The sequence below is a fragment of the Accipiter gentilis genome, chromosome 11 (genome assembly GCF_929443795.1).
Source record: "Accipiter gentilis chromosome 11, bAccGen1.1, whole genome shotgun sequence".
NCBI classification, from domain to species: Eukaryota; Metazoa; Chordata; class Aves; order Accipitriformes; family Accipitridae; genus Astur; species Astur gentilis.
This window is the reverse complement of record NC_064890.1, coordinates 30,556,613-30,577,481: the sequence shown is the minus strand read 5'-3', so window position 1 is coordinate 30,577,481 and position 20,869 is coordinate 30,556,613. Positions and strand designations below refer to the sequence as shown.

The following is a 20,869-nucleotide window of genomic DNA, read 5'->3' as shown; positions in this document are numbered from 1 at the left end:
CTCAAAACACAGCACTGTACCAGCTACCAGGAAGACAATTAACTCTATCCCAGCTGAAACCAGGACACCTGATCTACATCCATTCACAAAGCTCTATTGTTTTCAATGTCTCAGAGCAAATCTAGATGTTATTGAAAGAAAATGCCAGATTTTCTCCATTATCATGCAAGGCAAATTAAATCTAAGAGGAGACAAAGCCTCTCATGCTATACAGGGAATAACAATGTTTTATATGGAAATGGATAGAAAAACAGAAGGGAGATAACTGAAAGAGACTATAAAATTAATCCAAAACTGTAAACTATGGGCTATATATAACGGGTACAGTCTGCATCAAGCAGATAGAGCAGCAGCTTCCTTTTCTCAAAGTACATAGCATATCGACATTTTATAATCTCTACATAAATGTACATTTTAGTTTAAATTTGACCTTCTCTCTGGATTTGTACGCACACATATTTCACTTTTGGTTTAAAAAAGATCACTACTTGCTACCAAAGTGTAAGAAAACCAACTATATTGAACTTGTGCAGTTCAGGTAAGTGTACTGGAACATTAAGAACTTAAAACCATGCTCCTCACAAATCTTTAGCACAATATTTGTATGAACATATATTATGAGTAAAAGCACGTAAAATAAAAAAGTCAATAGGGTTGTAAAAATTAAGCACAAAGCCTTATCAGAAAATAGCTGACAATAAAAAAGAAAATGGATTTGGAAAGTAAACTTCACTCTGGAAAGGAAAAAGGAAAGAAAACTATAATAAAAACTTTGACAAATATATTTGGATCCAAATTTTAAAAATTATTTCACTCTCAACATATTGCTCTGGAGATATCTTAATCACTTTCACTTCCTCAGTGTGGAAAAGGCATTGCTTCAATCTTCCTTAACAGAAATTCTCTCTCTCCAAAAATTGAGATCATCTATGTAAAATTAAGTTCAGGCATTCTTTTGTAGCCCCTCTTCCAGTAAAAACAATTCCAACTTCCTCTATAAAGTATTCAAACATCAGCAAACTATTGAATTTATCTATATTCTTTTAACTGATCTTTTTAATTTATGGCAACTATAATTACACATTTGATTACAAGAACACGCATGATTTTTCTATGGGATCTTTGCCTTAACCAGTGTACCAGACAGATAATTCTGACCGATTATATCATCATCTTTTCACTAAGACGGGCAATTACAGCCATAAGTAGCACTGAAAGGCAAAGTCCTGCTGAATATCTGAGATCTGAGGTAGACTTCAGTGAGTACAAATGGTATCTTCAGCTAAAGTATCTGCATGACTCAAATCTCTCCTAGGTGTATCTGTACTGAGATTTTTACAGAATCTTATACTTGACCAAATGTGAGGAATTTGCAAGGAAACGAGAGACACATCTTAAATAGTACAGTATATCAGATTTTAATTACTGGTTGAAAACATGCCTATAGAATTGAATCTCAGTCGCACATGATGAGACTGCAGTGATGTGGATGATTATACAGCCTTAACTTTCCCATGCAACACAAGTGTTCAGCGTACATTCTGCAGGGATGTTTACTCTGGTACGTGAATTTAACTGTATGTGAAAGGTGCTGAATTGAAACGTCTGGGTTGCTAAATCAAAATTTATACAGCACAGCATTGGCAGTACCTGACTCTTCATATGATCCTGCCAATAAATTTCAGCTTTGATCTGACAAAAATATCTTGAAAGCACTATTTATAGGCTACGAGAGGAAAAACTGCAAACCCTTCTTGCCCCAGATGTAGGTGCTAATGAGGCACATTACAGCTCAAGGTTTCTGACCAAAGAAGAGCCAGAAGCTTCATGACTTCAACCCAACTGGCAGCAAATTGTCCAATGGCTGAACGGGAGCAGAGAACAGAGACCTGATCAGCATCAATTATATGAAAGAGGCAATTATAAGGAGCAGGAGAAAAGGCCAATTAAAGTCAAAAAAACAACCACAAGACAGACTGCTGGAGGACACACTTAGCTAATGCAGGTCAGCCTTCCTGAGCCTGCCAACTACAAAGCGCAAGTTTTAAATAACCAGTAAAGAGAAAAGAGCCAGGAGTAATTTGCAGGTTGGAAATGACAATGCATCCTATTATCTCCACCGCACAGCTTCACTATGGGATGGCTCCGCAGGCTCCCTTTCCTTCATAGGTAGGAAGCACAATCGCCTCTATTCAGGACCTGCATACAAGCACGGGTTTGCTGCTGCTCATAGGATGTACCCCCAGCTACGTGGGACCCACGTGCAAGCTGCCCCCAGCTCACAGAGGCTTGAATGCCCCCACTGAACCTCAGGTGATGGGAACAGCACAGGGAATCACTAGTCAGAAGAACATTTGTATGAACGTAGTGTTCATTCTTTTATTTTTCTACAAACTTTTGTACCTAGCCTAAGTGTCAAAGTAATGATCCTTCAGCACAAAACTGTTTTTAAGCTTACAGTGAGGAAGCTGTGAGTTACAATTGCAACACAGATATTATAACAAGACTTTCCTCATATTCCAACCACGTTTAGAATTTCTTGTAGCATATTAATATGGAACAAGGGTTTCAAGCTGAAGATCACTGTCAAAGATCAAAGGTAGCTGTCTTTGTTAGAAAGAAGAGAGTTTAGCTTGCCAGCTACCCTCAAAAAACTTTCAAGTGAAATAAATTCCAATTTGATTATTTAGTACTGTAACAAAACACAGCATGATGGTATTTGAACAAGATAGTATTTCTGATAGTGATAGCTATCAGCGTGCAAATCTAAACTCTCCTGACAGCAGCTGCTAATTTAAAAATAATTACACAAAACTCACTAGGAGCTTTTGTTAGGAACTGCTTTCTTGAAAGCTTTGCTCAGAATTATAAGTTTAAGATTAAGTCCTGGAATACTATAGCAATACTAAACTCTTGCTAATGCCTTTCTGGCAGTTGAACTTTGATGATTTCATAGAATCACAGAATGGTTTGGGTTGGAAGGAACCTTTAAAGGTGACCTAGTCCAACCCCCCTGCAGTGAGCAGGGACATCTTCAACTCGACCAGGTTGCTCAGAGCCCATCCAGCCTGACCTTGAGTGTGTCCAGGGATGGGGCATCTACAGCCTCTCTGGGCAACCCGTGCCAGTGGTTCACCACCCTCATCGTAAAAAATTTCTTGCTTATATCTAGTCTAAATCCACCCTCCTTTAGTTTAAAACCATTACCCCTTGTCCTATTGCTACAGGCCCTATAAAAAGTCTGTCCCCACCTTTCTTATAAGCCTCCTTTAAGTATTGAAAGGCCGTAATAACGTCTCCCTGGAGCCTTCTCTTCTCCAGGCTGAAAAACCCCAACTCTCTCAGCCTTTCTTCATAGCAGAGGTATTCCTGCCCTCTGATCATTCTTGTGGCCCTCCTCTGGACCCGCTCCAACAGGTCCCTGTCTTCCCCGTGCTGAGGACCCCCAAGCTGGATGCAGTACTGCAGGGGGGTGGTCACACCAGAGCAGAGCAGAGGGGCAGAATCCCCTCCCCCTCGACCTGCTGGCCACACTTCTTTTGATGTAGCCCAGATTCCAACTCTATTTCTGGGCTGTGAGGACGCATTGCTGGCTCACGTCCAGTTTTTCATCCACCAACATCCCTAAGTCCTTCTCAGCAGGGCTGCTCTCCATTCCTTCATCCCCCTGCCTGTATTGATAGTGGTTGCCCACGCCCACGTGCAGGACCTTGTACCTGGCCTTGCTGAACCTCATGACGTTCACATGGGCCCACTTCTCAAGCTCATCCAGGTCCCTCCGAATGGCATCCCATTCCTCAGGCTTGTCAAACATACCACTCAGCTTGGTGTCATCTGCAAATCTGCTGAGGGTACACTCAATCCCACTACGTCATTGATGAAGATACTAAACAGTACTGGTCCCAGTACAGACACCTGAGGGACACAACTCATCGCTGATCTCTAGCTGGCCATTGACATGGAGCTGTTGACCACTACCAGCTGGATGCAACCATCCAACCTATTCCTCATCCAACAAACAGTCCACCCATCAAATCCATAACTGTTCAATTTAGAGAAAAGGATGTTGTGTGGCACCATGTCAAAGGCCTTACAGAAGTCCAGACCGATGACATCTATAGCTCTTCCCTTGTCCGTTGATGTAGTCACTCCACAGAAGGCCACTAGGCTGGTGAGGCAAGACTTGCCCTCGGTGAAGCCATGCTGGCTGTGTCAAATCACCTCCCTGTCCTCTGTGTGCCTTAGCATAGCTTCTAGGAGAACCTGTTCCATGATCTTCCCAGGCACAGAGGAGAGACTGACAGGTCAGTAGTTCCCAGGGTCATCCGTTCTACTCTTTTTAACAATGGGTGCAATGTTTGCCTTTTTCCAGTTATCGGGGACTTCACCCGACTGCTGTGACTTTTCAGATATCATGGAGAGTGGCCTGGCAACTACATCAGCCCATTCCCTCAGGACTCCAGGATGCATCTCACCAGGTCCCATAGACTTATGTATGTTCAGGTTCCTCAGGTCACCACAAACCTGATCTTCTCTTACAGTGGGAGAGACTTTGCTCCCCCAATCCCTGCCTTGAGGTCCATCCACTCGAGAGGTGTGGGAGGAGAGATTGCTAGTGAAGACTGAGGCAAAAAACTGAGTACCTCAGCCTTCTCCTTGTCTGCTGTTACCAGTTTGCCAGTCGTGTTCATCTGGGGGGTATGTTTTCCTTGACCTTCCTTTTCTGGCTGACGTACCTATAGAAGCTGCTCTTATTATTCTTTGCATCCCTTGCCAAGTTTAGCTTCAGCTGTGCCTTGGCCTTCTTGACTCCATCCCTACACAACCAGGCAATGCCCCTATACTCTTCCCAGAAAACCTGTCCCTGCTTCCAGTGCTTGTGCATTTCCTTCTTGTCCTTTAGTTTGACCAGCACGTCTTTACTCAGCCATGCCAGTCTCTTGCCCTCCCTTCCCGATTTCCTACACATGATCCAGTGTTGTATTTAACTAAAAAAATTCAAGTTAAGCAATCTGGCATCGTTTCTGAAAATCACAGTACAGAAGGATGTTATCCGAGAGAAGGGCATCCTTACGGAGATCAGCTCAGGAAGATACAGGCACACTGCATTTCACAAATAATTTAATCACTGTAGGAAGTGAAATCCAATTATTGAAACTATTTCTTTTTTTCGTTTTGCATTGTAGAAGGTACCAAAAGAATGGCTGGATGCTTATCAGGGAATGTATCCAATGCTTTTAAGAAACAGGGCAAATCTCAGTGACATGCTTGAACCTGCCAGTAAACGTGTGCCATATTTGAAGACCGTGACAACCACCAGTCAGCTGTCTGTTCAGTGCTTTCTTCCCATATAGCAATACCTTGACTTCTCCATTATTGTGGCAAAGAACAACTTTGCTATTTTCAAGAAGCTTTTGCATAGACTTACAATAATTACTATTTATGAGTAATATTCACACACGACTGAAGAATGAGAAAATGTTGTATGTATATATTTAAGCACCAAGTACAAAGAAAAGGTATGAGACTGGGACCTTCTGGGTGATACTTGACAAAAACCTATTTGGGGAGGGGTGTATGTCTGTATTTAAGTATATGACAGAGCATGGGCAGAAAGAAATAAGACCATTTCTATTGTTTATATACTGCTAGCTGGTTTTTATATTATCACTGATAGTCCTGTTTATATAAGGCAAACATTAAAACAACTCTGCATGTGTTAGAATTTCAGGAGCATTGGTGACTTTGGTAACACTACTGCCTTTTTACTATTGGATTAAGTAAGCTTTGGCATTTAAATCAAAGGCAAAGATGAATAAACAGATTCCTTTTCACAGTTACCCTACTATCCTTTTTCTACAGAACATTATCGCATTTTCAGCTTTATTACAGAAACTCTCAACAGCTCAGTAAAAGACTCAAAAGCTTTTTTAACTGAAAACTTTAACCTGTTTATTTTGTATAGCTACAGTATAAAGAAAATATTTTCAATAGAATTTTGAAAGACCATTTATTTTTCCAGAGCTAAAGCATTCTCTTGTTAGTTTGGTAGTGCTCCTTACCTGGTTTATTGAAGAAAGACTTCCAAGCCATAATTATCCTTGTATACACTTCCCGTGCATCACTGCTACTTATTCTATGCCCAAAAGAAAGCCAACTCACTCTTCCAAATACTAAAAACTGCTGAAGAACCTTTCCCCTGTTCTCCACTTCCAGAGACTTTAAATCAAGGGAAGTCCAATTAAATTCTGTCTTTTCTTCCCTTTCCATAGTTCTCTTCTATTTTTACTTCAGTTCCTAATGAACCAAGAAAATAAGACAGAGGAAATGGGAAGAAGAAAGAAAACAATATAGAAGTTCCTTGCACTTGTCTAACCAAGTATGTAGTCATGTATTAGTATCTTTGTTTTCTCCGGTGACTTGTGGAAATGATAGTTCCTTTGGTGGATAGGATCAAAGCTTTAAAAAAGTATTAAAATAGGATTTGGAAAGCAGAGGATATTCCCATTAGAGTACTACAGTTTTGTGAAAGGTCAAATTCAGGGTGTCTTTACTCCACAATATTGCTTAAACATATTCTGTGTAACTAAAATATCCAGGCAATATTACTTTCAGTAATTAAAAATACATATTTCTGGATTGTTGAAAATCAGAACAGCAAACAATGGCAGGTGTTAAATTTAGGCTGTTTGTACTCCATACAGGATAAAGAAGATTGGAAAAATTCATACCACTGCTCGTGGGAGAAAAATGCTTGAGTGTGTCAGACATGTATTTCTTTTCCTAGAATCAACAGCTCTTTACTAAGTCCAAGCTCACTGACAGATACAGACACCATGATGAAGAGAACAGATTCCATAGCTTTCTTTACATTTTTGCTCTCCAGACACTTATTCTAAGCTTTGAAGGAAGGAATATGCTTCTAGTCAAAATCACATCATTGAAAAATGCATGTTATCACAAAGATAGCATTTTGTGAGATCATTTGTATAAAAAGACAAAGATTCTAGTTCTAGTTTCGATTTAAAAGTTTCTGAAAATGGAAAGTAAGAAAGATTGGTGAGCATGTACTCACACATGAAAAGAATGAAAGACCTTTTAATAATCCAAATGGAGTAATGACTATACTCAGTAGCTTTCAAAGACAGGATTCTGATGAGATTTAACTGGACAGCTAAAGGACATCTAATGAAGTTAAAAGCTGACAAATGCAAAGCAATGCAGATGTGATGGTAAAAAACCTGTTGTTTTTCCTAAATTAAGGATAGGCAAGTTTAATGTAAGAAACTTAAAAGCACTGCAGCATCCTGGGCAGCTCATTCTATCTGCTGAATGAGCAGAAATTGTAAAAAAATAAAATTACAAAAAAATTGAGAAAAAACCCGTGACTTTTATTGTTTGACAAATAAGTCTGAAAGCATGAAAATTCCATTACAGAAATTAATACTGCAGCCTCATGTAGAGTCTTTAGCCATGTCAGTTTGTGAAATTATATCACAGGATTAGTAGAGGACTAAGAAATTCAGAGTGAAGGAGAACAAGCCAAGAACTTTGTAGTCAGGACTAACTCAGCTACAGATACCAGCATTACAGATCCTCTAAGCTTATGTACAAGGAAAACAATGGTCAATGTAATACCATTGTACTGAGTCATCAGTACTTTAACCTCTTCTAATATCATAAGAGTTTAATAATTTGGATGGACAGGAAGAAATATAAACTCTGATCTTAACTTAAAGCAAGTGGTGGTCAGATCTCAGCAGTGGTAATGCCACCAGTTCAGATCGTAAGCTGAAAAAGGGTGTCTATAGCTAATTGATATCCATCTATGAAAAATCTGTTGAGGTGTCAGCCAACAGGCTGATTGTTTACACACCTCAGTACATGTTATGGACTAAGACATTTGGAGGTGAGCTGCTGTCTCGATAAGACACAGAGCCTTTCAAAATTGCATGTATAGCTGTTTTAATTCAGAATTACCTTTGATATTATAGACAAAGCTGGACAGAGTAAATTTATAGGTAAAGTTCCAGGAAGTAAGGGTTGGACCTAACTAAATTGCTTAGCAAAAAAAAGATTCTACAGAAAGAGAGTAGATTACTTTATGTGCTAGAGTCTCATGCTGAATGGATTTTGGCTTTGAATGTACCAAGTAGTCAAGACAACTACTACCAATAATAGACCTAACACTATTAAGAACAGTATAGCTTAAATAAAGTAAAGCAGATGCAGTTCAGGTCTGATAAGCACAAAAAAAGGAAGATGTGCAACTATATGAATGCTTACCACATGATAGTTTACAGTCTGTTTACAATTGGCAGTCCTAACAGGGAGCTATGGGTCCTCCAGTAAGTCCCCATTTAGACAAAGAGCTGTGCTAGGGTTTATTCCAATTCTAAAAACCCCAGACAACACACACTAATGATCAGGCTTCTTTATGGAATTAGATATCTTCCACAAAGATGCGAAATAATATGTACATGCACATGCACTAGAACACATGAGCATATGCAGCACTGAAGTTATGCACTGCTATAGATGCTGTAAGTCAAATTTGGAAACAGATTCCATGAGAGTGCACTACATAAAACAGAAAAAAAGCTGGTAAAAGTATGTATACAAAAATACAAAAGGGCTTTCACATTCCATCACCTATTACGTACATTAACCTAACTGCTTAAAAAGTATACTATGTTCATAAATATTACATGCTAAATTTTATATACTAAGTAATGATGTTTGTCCTTTCAGGAAATGGTGAACACACAAATTCAGGGTGTAAGCACAGTTGTCCTTCGATGCTGTACAAAGATTTCAGAGAATACTGGCTTGGGCATCTGCAGATTGCTGCACTAGGATGCTGGAAAGGAGTTTACTAGTTGTTGCATAGATCCTGCCCTTAAATCCCGGTTAAACCTAGAAAATGCATGATGATTAGACTCAGAAGATGACACTTTCACTGTCTGTCCTTCTACTGTCAGCTAGAATCATATGAGTTACTTATTTCACAGCCTTTTTTGAATCATATATGCTTTTTCTAGCCATCTACTTTGTTTCCTAAAACACTTGGAGTTCTTCATTAAAAATTCCACGGGTCCTGGAAAAAGCATTCTTTGGCTTCACCCTGTCAGGCTCCAGTGACATAAAAAAGCATTGCTCTGTAAAAACATGCATTATTATTGTCAACAAAATTCTGGTTTGGCATGTAGACTGATCCTAGTTATTTTCAACAGCAAAACCTCCAAAGAGAAAAGGATTGATATGATGAAAAATGAAGGTCAGAGAGAGTTTAAATACACCAGGATAGGAGAGAGACTTAAAATACGGCATTTATAAAAGAGATAGTGTAGTTTAGAAGCATGAAGTATTTCTTACTGAATAATTCAAGCGAGTCTGGTTCAGAACCCTAACTTAAGTGCTAATTAGCCACAGCAACATACTTACTTTCAACAAAAATATAAAATAAGATCTAATTAATGACCATTTCCAGTGGCAAAGGATGAAGTTCTCTAATCTATCTCTGAAAAAAGACACTAGAAGAGAAACAAAATGAAAGGGGAGCTTTAAAAGAAAAAAGCATTTCAAAGGCTAGGTTCCTGTGGGCATTTCAGTGCCTAGGGCATACTGCTCTGGTTAGCCCTTGCAACTTGTCACTGCAAGAATTAGATGATTATTTCTCTTTAGGAGAAATCCCTTCTCCACCAGTAAACACAGAATAAAAAGTTGTACATTTTCTAAACTGAGGTACGCATACTTTTGGACTGAGACAGCAGCATACCAGAGCCATATAGTATTTTAACTAAAAAAGGGACAAAATGAGCCCGTGCAATTCTTTGAAACCGAGTTGAGAAACTCCTCCAGCAGCTGATTACACAATACTCTGCTATAACATGTTTTCTGCAGTTTAGTACATCAAATTATTTCACAACTGGAAAGTAAGGGTATACAAGAGCTATTTATAGAACTTAGAAAATTTGATAACGTAACGCAGAAGGTCACTAAATCATAGATACATGGAGAAAGGTTTCTCAATGGGAGTTATACTGTGCTCATGAAAATTGCTTCCACTGTTATCAGCCATATTATCTACAATACTCATTTGATTCAAATTATAAATCTAACAGTAATACAACAAATAAGCCCTAGCTAATAAGCCATAAGATTTCAACCGAATGCTTCCATTAAACATGCATATATAATCTACCTTCAAATTAAATGGCACCTGACTCACGCATTTCATTGTTCTAAATATTGCAGTCACACCAGCAGAGTATTTTCATAATAATGCTAAAACTGTTTCATTAACTTGTGTTCTGTGCATGTTTTAAGTGATTAGTAGTACTGATCAAGGATGCAGAAGGACAGATGTTTAATTGGCAGTAAGAACACAAGAGTGAATTCTCAGTTGTCAAGTTTCAGGCAGAAGTTCAAGAGAAATACATGCCCATAGCTAAAGCTGAGTCTCATTACTGAGTTTTAAATGCCTATTTAAGACCTCCTTGATTAGTGAAGTATTGAAGCTTATTTATTCTTGCCTCAGAACCTTAGTTTACTTCTGATTTGGGTACACAGGAATGAAAAGACAGATCTGTATAAGAAGGTGGTAGACTCTATTAAAAATTTGGAAGTCATGAGGTTGATTTACATTTGAGAGAGTCAAGGCATTATGTGTGGACTCAGCTGAAAGTAATATGTGAGCTCCTCCCTGCAAAATTTCTTAACAACAACACAATAGCATAATCATGCCAAACTAGTCTGCTTGCAAGTATGCTTTTCCTTTAAAGAGACATTTGCCTTATAACTTCCAACAACCCATTAAACTTTTTAAAAATTTCATGTCAGGGATGGAACTATAGCTATTATTGCAATCTTCTTCCTGTCTTTGCTTCTTCACATTCATATCGACACAATCGTTCTACCTTCCTTAGCCTCTATTTAAGCATTTGCATATTTTGTCATACAATGTAATCAAGTCTCTACTTCCCTATTATTAGCCATTTCCAGTATTTGGGACACAAACCTCATGAAACCAGCTGTACGGTGTCAGTGAAGTTCTGAGAATCCTTATTTAGAAAGCTACCAGTTCCTATGAACATCATGTTCTGATGGTTATCTCTTTGTCTGCATAGAGCTCAGCAGTCTTGCATTCAGTGATCTTCACTTCTATAAAGTGGGGTTACATCTCTCAAAAAAGGCTGCTATGACTGTATGTCCCTTTGACATTGATATAGTAACTCTACAATGTATAATGCAATGGGGCCACTGGGACACAGCTTTCTTTTATCTCAAAAAAACTAACATAAAAGTTGCTGGAAAAGTTTAAGTTTTAGAATACAGTAATTATTCAGAAAGCAGCTGAAAGACAAGTAATTTCTCACTAGTTCTTTCTTTTGCTGCTTATTGAGAGTTGCTTTTCTTTTTAACTTACCAGGCATTATAATATTGGAAAAACCTAGTTTTCTTGTTATGGATACTCCATGGGTGAACATAGATGTATACTCCCTCCTAATTTGTTCTATGTCTCCATGAAGCAACTGAAGAGAAACTGCCAGACCTGAAAGTGAAGAGAAAAACAAGGAAAAATAAGACATTCAAACAGATCATGGTGATCACTAGTTCTTAAAAATTATATATAATTGCAAGATATATGTATTCCTGAGAACTCAGAAAATTCAGAGGAAGTTCAATAATAGCAAACTAACCCACCTCAAATCTTTATATATTTGGGAAGGCTACCAACATCCAGAAATCAATAAAGACTTGAAAACAACTACCCATGAAAAAGCATTAGCAAATTATTACTGATCTGTAATTACAATGACGCACTGGATCAAAACTATCTCAAATAGGGATGGACTGATGCCTTAACTGGAAAAAGAATTTTAAAGAGATCTCAATTTAGGGAAATGTCAATCAGTAATATTTGCTACCATTTCAATTTTTCACTTCCTTCAACACAATGCTGCCTTCATTGGTATGCAAGAAAAGGTGCCAACACAATGGTCCCTATCTATGGGTGAAATGTGGAAGTCTCGTTATAACACATCACTCAAACTGATACAAAGTTATGCAATATATTAATCCAAAATCTGAAGAAATTAACTCTAATAAACCAACATAGCATAATCAATATTTTTTACTTAGGCACAGTAATTTCATAATGACTGAAATTACAACTTTTTTCAATATTCATTGGATTTAATCAATCATGCTGTTTCTTATGTTTGCTACAAGACGTGCAAAATGCAAGGGTGGCTATATAATCATTTTCTAGTATTTATTCCTCTAGAAACAAGGAAGAATAACTTCATCTACTATATCTGCAGTGTACAAATAAACTGCAAACAGTATACTTCATTACAGCTGAGATTAACAAAAACAACAGGCATGCCTTCTGGTTATTTCAAATATAATCACTGAGGCAAGTGTCAGGGTGATACAGCTTGTAAAGATTAATCTTCCCTGACCTCCAACATTACTACAGCATATCACGTGTCAACATACAGATCAAGGACAAGATAAGAGCAAACTCTTCATATACACTGAACAACTGGAGATAAACAGACAACTCAGAAGAGTCATAACTAACTTTAGATTAAGCTTAAGTAAATAACATGTACACACAGACTGAACAAGGTCATTGGTCCTTTGGGCTTTGGAAGAAATTTCCCCTACAACCATGTTACTATTTAACTGAATAAATTTACTTGAAGTTTGATGGTTCTTAAATCAGAGCTTGAAATATCTGTACAAAGTACTGCCAGTCCAGGTTACTGCACTAAAGCAATCAGATCTAATTAGCATGACAAATTTTAACTTCTTGCTCTTACCTACACTTGTATTTTATTATTTTGGCAACTCCAGAGAACATGATGCTCCGAACCAGACTTCTGTTCTCTTACAAAAAACAACTCACCTACACATAACCAACCCAGTACATAAACAAATCTTACAAGGAAAAACATGCAGCGAAGTGTATTCTATTTTAAGGACTGTATTTAATGCCATGGCCATTAATTGTTTTGATACTAGGAATTTGTTCTGTGGTTATCCAGTCGACAACTTTTAGGAAGTAGTGACAATTATTATTGTTGTAGACAAGAAAACAAACCACACTGTGGCCAGCTGATAGTACAGGAGGTTGGTAAGACGTCATAGAGGCAAAATTCAGACTGTTAGAGCAGGTGAAAAGTTTTTCATTGCTGGATGGGAAGAGTTAGGCTGGGTATAGCTCACTTACAAATATGGATATTTAACCCACCTCCAATCTTGTTTCTTTTATATTTTAAGAAATTGTTACACATACATATGTGTATTCATACCCCCATATGCCCCTATTGCACTCTTTCCTTGGAAAACCAAACAAACATTTGCCATTGCTCCAGATCACATCAACCACAACAGCGTTAAACAGATATTGTACGCTGCCTGGTGTTGAGTTAAGTTATTGTTTTTTCTAAACAAAAGTTGTAGACCTCAAATCTAATTAGTACTAGAGTTTTCTTCGTTTACAAGTTTCACAGATTTCCTTGAAGAATTTTATTTAGCTCAAAAATAAGATAAATGTCAAAAAAACCCTCAATGGCAAAATAGTTTTAACTTGAGAATTAAGCTGCCTGGATTTGAAGTACTTGCTCATGCAATGCGAGAAAGGTATTAGAGCTCTGTATTTCACAGCATTCATTGTTAGAAAACGAAGAGTCATCTTTTTATATCCAAAAGCATCAAGAAAATCTCTCAGTGAACACACTTAAAACATGGTTTACTCATTTTACCCATAGTTTAAATACATCTTTGGAATATAAATGGTATGGATCCCCCCAACTCTTCAGAATAATGAAGAACATTGGATTAAAGATAGCAAAGTAACTTTAAAATGTTATACGGTGTAAACAGTCCAGTACAATAGGAAAGAGTGAAACTAAATGAGAATGGAAACAGAGCACAGGTGTACAGGAAGGAAGTCTGAAGAACCTCTGAAGACCAAGGTTTCAAGTTAACAATCTTGTCACCGAGGATCCAGCTGGCAAATGAAAAGGGAATGAAAAGAAGGCGATTCCCTGTTAAGTGTTCTGATTGCTCTCTCAAAGCTCCACTAATTTTGCAGGGAAACTAGGCCCCCCTGCATTAAGGACCTAAAATCAGAAGATACATAGTGTTACCGAGGGGTGATACCCAAGCTACAGGATGGGTTGCTTGAATTCCCACAGATACGTTACATTCAGGATCTTGTGATGGGCAAGAGGAACACACCGTATATGAAAAGCCAGAAGCTTATTTTTAGTCCTAAGGAAAGTTTTAACAGTCTAATCAAAGAGTTACTATTAGTCCGTTTACAATGATACTAACACACTCCAAACAAAATACTGTTAAAATGACATATATACACACAATCTACCCCTTGCTCACCCTTCCACTATCCCTCTGGCGTCTTAAAGTCAATGGTTTCAACCTGGGAAGGTGGGATATAGTGACTGAGTTATCAGCACCCCAAGTCCTTTGCCATGAGGAGTGGGATGTTGCCTGTTTCTTCCCGCTCTCTCGGGTTCTCTTGGAGTAATTTTTATGTTTGTTAATGTGCTTTACACCTTGTTATTTCTTCACTGGTCTGCAAGTCCACATTACATCTTCATTCATCGTATATGATGTGTTTTATACATTCCACATATCTGTTCTTTGTTCTCTTTGTTTCCCCTAAACCTGGTTTTATTCTGCTCTCAAGGTCACACTATTTGATGACCAGTAATCGGCTACTGGTGAGCTGTTCATAGGTCTGGGGCCTCTAGTATCATTCCATGCCAGTACTTTGGAGACCTCAGTTATGGTCATGTCTTTACTCTTTTATGTTCCATTTTAGTTTAGGGCTATGGATAGCTAACTCTACACAGAGTAACTACATGTTATAACTATCTATTAAATACAAAACATATATAACAAAGTGGGTTACACCACACAATTATACAATGCTAAGCAAGAGCTAAAATAAAGTAGATACAATTTATTATTTTGTCATTAGATAAATGCTTTTACAAGTCAGAACAAATCTCCAGGCAGGCTAAGACAAGTCCAGCCAGCCAGTGCCAGATAGGTTAATGAGGACTGTGTTGTCAGCTAAACACGAAGCCTGTGGCCAATTACAACCCACAGCAATCCCATATTTATGGGTCTATAAAAATACAGTACACTTGCTAGACACCCGTCATGACTGAGGAACCATGCATCTGAAATAAAAATCATGGGGAAGAGGTACTTTAAAAAGATTGAATAATTCATATTTTACAAGGGACTGAAGTTTTTATCCTTACTATAAATCAAGTTACCTGACTACCAGTTAAAGTTAACTAACATCATTTAAAACATACTGGCACATCACAGAGCAACTCAGATGCTCAGAAGGTTGCACGTTCGATCGAAGTGAAGAGGGACTCCCTCAGACATACTGCAAAACAAAGTGCAATGAGGAGGAACCACCTAGTTGAAAGACACCACCTTCCTGACCAAAACATAACCAGAATTTTGCATACCCTAATGGCCAGAAACTCACTGAACTCAATTTACAAGTGATTAAAGCTATCTCTATGGAGGAGAAATGAAGGGCTGGAGGGGAAAGTTTACTGCTCCTAGAAAGGAAGGCTTAATCACCAGCCAGTAATGAGACTGGATCAGGGTGGAGCAGGCTTCCAAAGAATTTCATCAGCAGCCAATCCAGGAGAGATGGAGAAGATGCTCAAGGAAAAGGAATGCAATCAAAAGAATGCAGAGATATTATTTTTGTATACGGAGATAGAAAGTTAATTCATTAACATTTCTCCTATGGAAACATGAATACTCTTTTCTGTCATATAACAAAGGTAACATCCTTTAGTTTTAATTTATTCCAGTCTGATGATATATGTCAACATCAGTTCTTTCTCATCTCATTTCATGCACTAGCCAATAAAATTGTCAGCTTTAGAAAAAATAGAGCATTCCTGATGGAACAGCTGTGCCCAGACAAAGCCAAATAGAAAACTGCACCATGCCACCACACACAGCATCCGACTGATATGATTATTATACCACCTATCAGACCAAGAATCTATCCAAAACTTCATAACTATAAATTTTCCATTTCTAAAACATTAGAAGCTAAAACGTAACAATGAAAATGATACTCCAGTCTCTGAAGGACTGGCCCATTTTCTTTAATTAGGTACACAGTGTAGCTTTGTCCCCTCAGAAAAAATATCAATTACCTTACTAGTGGTAATTAAAACCTCTTGTGTTAGCTATTATTCTTTATTTACTCCAGTTTTGAAAATATTACTACTAGGCTCTGTGTGGTACTGCAAATAGATCTGCTTTTATTTCTTTTGCAAGCACATGAAATTTCTCACAATTAACTTGTACCATATTTCACCACAGATGATTTTTATCACGCAGATGAAAGAATACAGAAAATTGACAAGTTGCTGAATAAGCATTCCAGATTTTTGTTAGATCTGTTATTTTACCTTAAAACAGCTTTTTTACTGCATTATTGATTTCTGCATTTAGTTATGACAAAAGGCAAATGTTCATTACGCTTACAGACCACTTATTTGCATTTGAGCTTCTGCGGGGAGGGGAGAGCATTTACATTCAGCTTCTATCTACTGGCAGCAGAGAATCCTAGATCATATTAAGAAGAAAATGTCTAGCAGCTGCTAAGGAAGCTGCTAGAAAAAAAACCTCAGACAGAATGCTACTCAGCACTGTTTGTATTTTAAGAAAGGTAATAAAACAAGGCATCTGTCCAAATAAAGATGCCTAAGGGTATTAAAAGTATTCTGAAGGCATACAGGTGTTCCCATTTCTGGTATTGTTTAAAGGGTCCGAATTAGCACTGCAAAAATAAAACCAGTTGTTATTGGCAAATAAATGATTTATTGATTTAATGTGATCTGGGAAAAGAAAATCATATCAATCTTGTGCAATTTGGCCACAGCAAAATCGATGTAGTAAATCTCATAAAATTACAGTCTGGGAACAGAGACAAAATAAAGGAGAGGTAGATTCAATCCTTACCGGCCTTATGAAAGACTTGATTGTGATTATTTTATATTATCAAAGGAAACTCCAAACTCTCTTTTCCTCAGCTTTAAATTCTGGGGTTTAACTCAGTAAAAAAGAACGCAAGAAAAACAGCCTTTGCAAAATTTTGACAACTTTCTTGGAGCTCGCGAATTAAATGAGCTCTTGTACCTAAGGTTTTTGTCAGAAATGCCCTCAAGTGTGGAAAGTCAAGGGTTTTTTTTCTTCCTCACATGGAAAATAAACACTTAAATGGAAATGGCATTATATTATCACAAGAAAACTGGATTAGAATTTCTTCACGGAGAGATGGTAAAGCCTCAGGTATTTCTTGCCAGAATCACCATAGGATGAAGGTTAAAGGACCAGAAGGCTAAACAACTATTATAACCATCTAGTCTAACTTCCTTATACAGACAATAAAGATCTCGGCAGTAATTTCTCCAATTCCTACCTTGGTAAGCCCATCGATGCCCTTTTCTACTAACAACATGCACAGCATGTCAATATCTATTTCCACACTACATTGTTACATGGCAAAGGTGAATCACCTTGCCCAGAAGTTTTTAAAATCTCTTTTTTACAAACTGTTTTGTTAACTAAATAAATACACGATTTTACAATTATAAGCATTTTACATTGCTTCTAGTGCAAATAACAAACAAAAAGTTCCAGGGAAATACCTGTTATTTTCTCCTTCATGAAGTGTAGCTCTGCCATGCAAACAGCTTTCACACCATTTTATTAGAAATTTAGCTACTTGCGATTCAGTTATGTGTCTTATTTCAAATAAACAGTCAACATTTAACTGGGACCTAAAGAAAGTGTTAAAAAACAAATCCCCACCAATATAAAAGCCCAGGTAGCATTTGCTATGAATTTGTAAATATAAGCCTTGAAGAAGGTAAAATCATGCATATATGTTCTACAATTTATCATTTGAAGTAGCCTTAAGACATTTTATTCTTTCAGTGGATAAAGGAAGTCAACAACACTATTGAATAGTGACAAGCAGAATGGATTTTTGCAAAATGCTTATAAAAACCTCACTGCTAAGACATAATCCAACTCCAGGACGGAAATATGAGCCAGCTATTTGCATTATGTAGCCTTAGCTAGAAATTACCAGGCTTAAATTGGGTGCCATTTCAATCACATGCAGCAATAGTGTGGCCAGCAGGAGCAGGGAGGTGATCGTTCCCCTGTACCGGGCACTGGTGAGGCCGCACCTCGAGTCCTGTGTTCGGTTTTGGGCCCCTCACTACAAGACAGACATTGAGGTGCTGGAGTGTGTCCAGAGAAGGGCAACGAAGCTGGTGAAGGGTGCTAGAGTACATCCAAAGAGGAGCAACGAAGCTGGTGAAGGGTCTGGACCACAAGTCCCGTGAGGAGCGGCTGAGGGAACTGGGGTGGTTTAGCCTGGAGAAGAGGAGGCTGAGGGGAGACCTGATCGCTCTCTGCAACTACCTGAATGGAGGTTGTGGCGAGGTGGGTGCTGGTCTCTTCTGTCAAGTAACAAGAGATAGGACGAGAGTAAATGGGCACAAGTTGTGCCAGCGGAAGTTTAGATTGGATATTAGGAGAAATTTCTTTACTGAAAGGGTTATCAAGCACTGGAACAGGCTGCCCAGGGAAGTGGTTGAATCACCATCCCTGGAAGGATATTTAGAAGACGTGTAGACGTGGTGCTTAGGGACACAAGTTTAGTGCTGGATTTCGCAGTGTTAGGTTTGTGGTTGGACTCGATCTTAAAGGTCTTTTCCAACCTAAATGATTGTGTGATTCTATAATCGCAGTACTGAGATGAACAGCAAGTCATAACTTCTACTGGATAGAAGATGGCCCTGACAGTATCACAATGGCACATTTTTCATTCTTGTCTAAAACCAAGTCTTTTAGCAACACCCAAGAGCACAATATGAATTTAAGTTTATTAGAGCCCTCATCTGCAGCACAGTCTACAAGTCATGCCATATGAAGGACACTTACAGATAACTACATCAAAAATCTACCTTGAACTTCATTTTTAAAGTCCTTATGGTAAAACCAGAACCTTCACAGACAACAACACAAGCTGGAACCGCTGTAAAAATGTACAAAATTACAACTGACTCATCTATAAATCTGCCACTTTTAAGGACTAATATCTTTTCCTAAAACTACCATAATTAATATTACATGCTAGATTAGGCTACAAGTTTCAAAGATTTGGTTACTCCTGAATTTGGGGAAAAGGTTTTACATTAGATTGCTGAACAATATCATCCACCCTGTAAAAAGCACTTGAAAAAGTAAAGTTCTACAAATCCTTGTCTAAAAACCTGCTCTAAAACTGGCTTTCTTATACATCAAAGTTGTCATTCAGTGCCAAATGATCTTGAACAGTTTATGTGCAAAATTCTCTATATATTTAATCTTTCAGCTTCAGCATTTGCTGAGAACAAAAAGGAATGCCTTAATTCATTGTGTACTTAGTGAAGCACATATGAGCACCGTTCTTATTTTAAATGTATTTCAAATAGCAGCCTTCAGTGACAACTAATTCTTAAACTCATCAAAATGGAATACACATAATCTCCTTGTCACAAAACGTAACAAAGATTAAAACTGACAGATTAATAAATTGTCATAGAACTAGAGTAATTAAACAAATGCACTTGCTGTTTAAATGTTAGTGATGTGTAGATACAAAATAATTTCAGAGCACCGCTGACATCTGTGAACCCTGCAGAGAAAAGACAAACACCAGAGAACTTCTCTGTGATTAATCACATGCCCAGGAGTTACCTAAAAGTTAGGTACTTCATTCTGTTCTATCTTCTCTGTCCAGTACATGTTACCACTCCTGCTCTCATCTCTCCTCATTTTCTACTAGCCATTGCTCTACTCTATTCTCCACTGTGAGCCTATGCCTCCTTTTTGTGGCTAACAACTATAGCTGCTCCCAGCTGGGAATGCACATTTTGTTTCCCATCTGACATTTCTCACGGTGATTCACAGGAAGAAGCTCTCCTTGCAACAACTCCGAGCGGCGTAACGCTGTGAACTGCCGGGGTAGTGTCATGCAAACATAGTCACACTACTTCTTGTAGCTAGAAAATACTGTAAGTTACCACAGCTTTGTTCCTAGAAACGTTGCGCTCTAAACTTATACTAAACTACCAATTCCCTGCTGTATTTGATCTCTTGTAGCTTTTCATCACGAAAAGCGTGGAAAAATGATGCTCCTCAGTTATCTCGCTTCACAGGGCCTCTGCAGTTTCTCCACTGCAAGGTAAACAGTGACTCTTAACAGACTTCCCCCTCTGAATCAAGGAATTTGTAACCCAGAGCTTCCTTTTTGTGAAATAGGAGATGAAACAGACACAATATATGGTTCTCCACCTGCTCTTTTTAATTTAACCACAGAGAAAAGATATTAGAGTGCCAAGAGGCTGTTGAATGCAGGTAAATAGGCATGGGAAGACATATACTGCCCCAAAGCCCATACACTGGTGTTTCTACCCCACTGCCTCCATTGCCATGTCTAAGAACTTGCGTTTTGTCAGATGAGGTCATGCACTGGGCTGGTCTACCTCATGCCTTCTCTGACTGAGTCTTATATGACCACTAAGCTAGACTGCAATTTAGTACCAACTGACACGTATGCTGGGGAAAAAAACCAACATGTGAGGTAACAATAGTTCCCTAAAGCCAAGGATGTTTGCTTTATGAAACTTGCTTTGGTCTGGTTGAATTAAAGTGATAGCAGTGTAATGAAATTGGCCTTTGAATGAGCAACCTCAATAAACCTCAAAAAAGTTAGATCCCACTTCAA

At 38.1% G+C, this 20,869-nt stretch overlaps 1 protein-coding gene across 5 annotated transcripts in view; it reads right to left on the bottom strand.

The window, feature by feature from the left end:
• DOCK4 (dedicator of cytokinesis 4) overlaps positions 1–20,869 on the bottom strand; it is a 251,486-nt gene that overhangs the window by 98,448 nt on the left and 132,169 nt on the right. For all 5 annotated transcript variants that reach the window (XM_049814215.1, XM_049814218.1, XM_049814217.1 and 2 more), the window contains exon 13: positions 11,429–11,554. In XM_049814215.1, the coding sequence (XP_049670172.1) occupies positions 11,429–11,554 (126 nt within the window). The remainder of the gene's footprint in view (positions 1–11,428; positions 11,555–20,869) is intronic.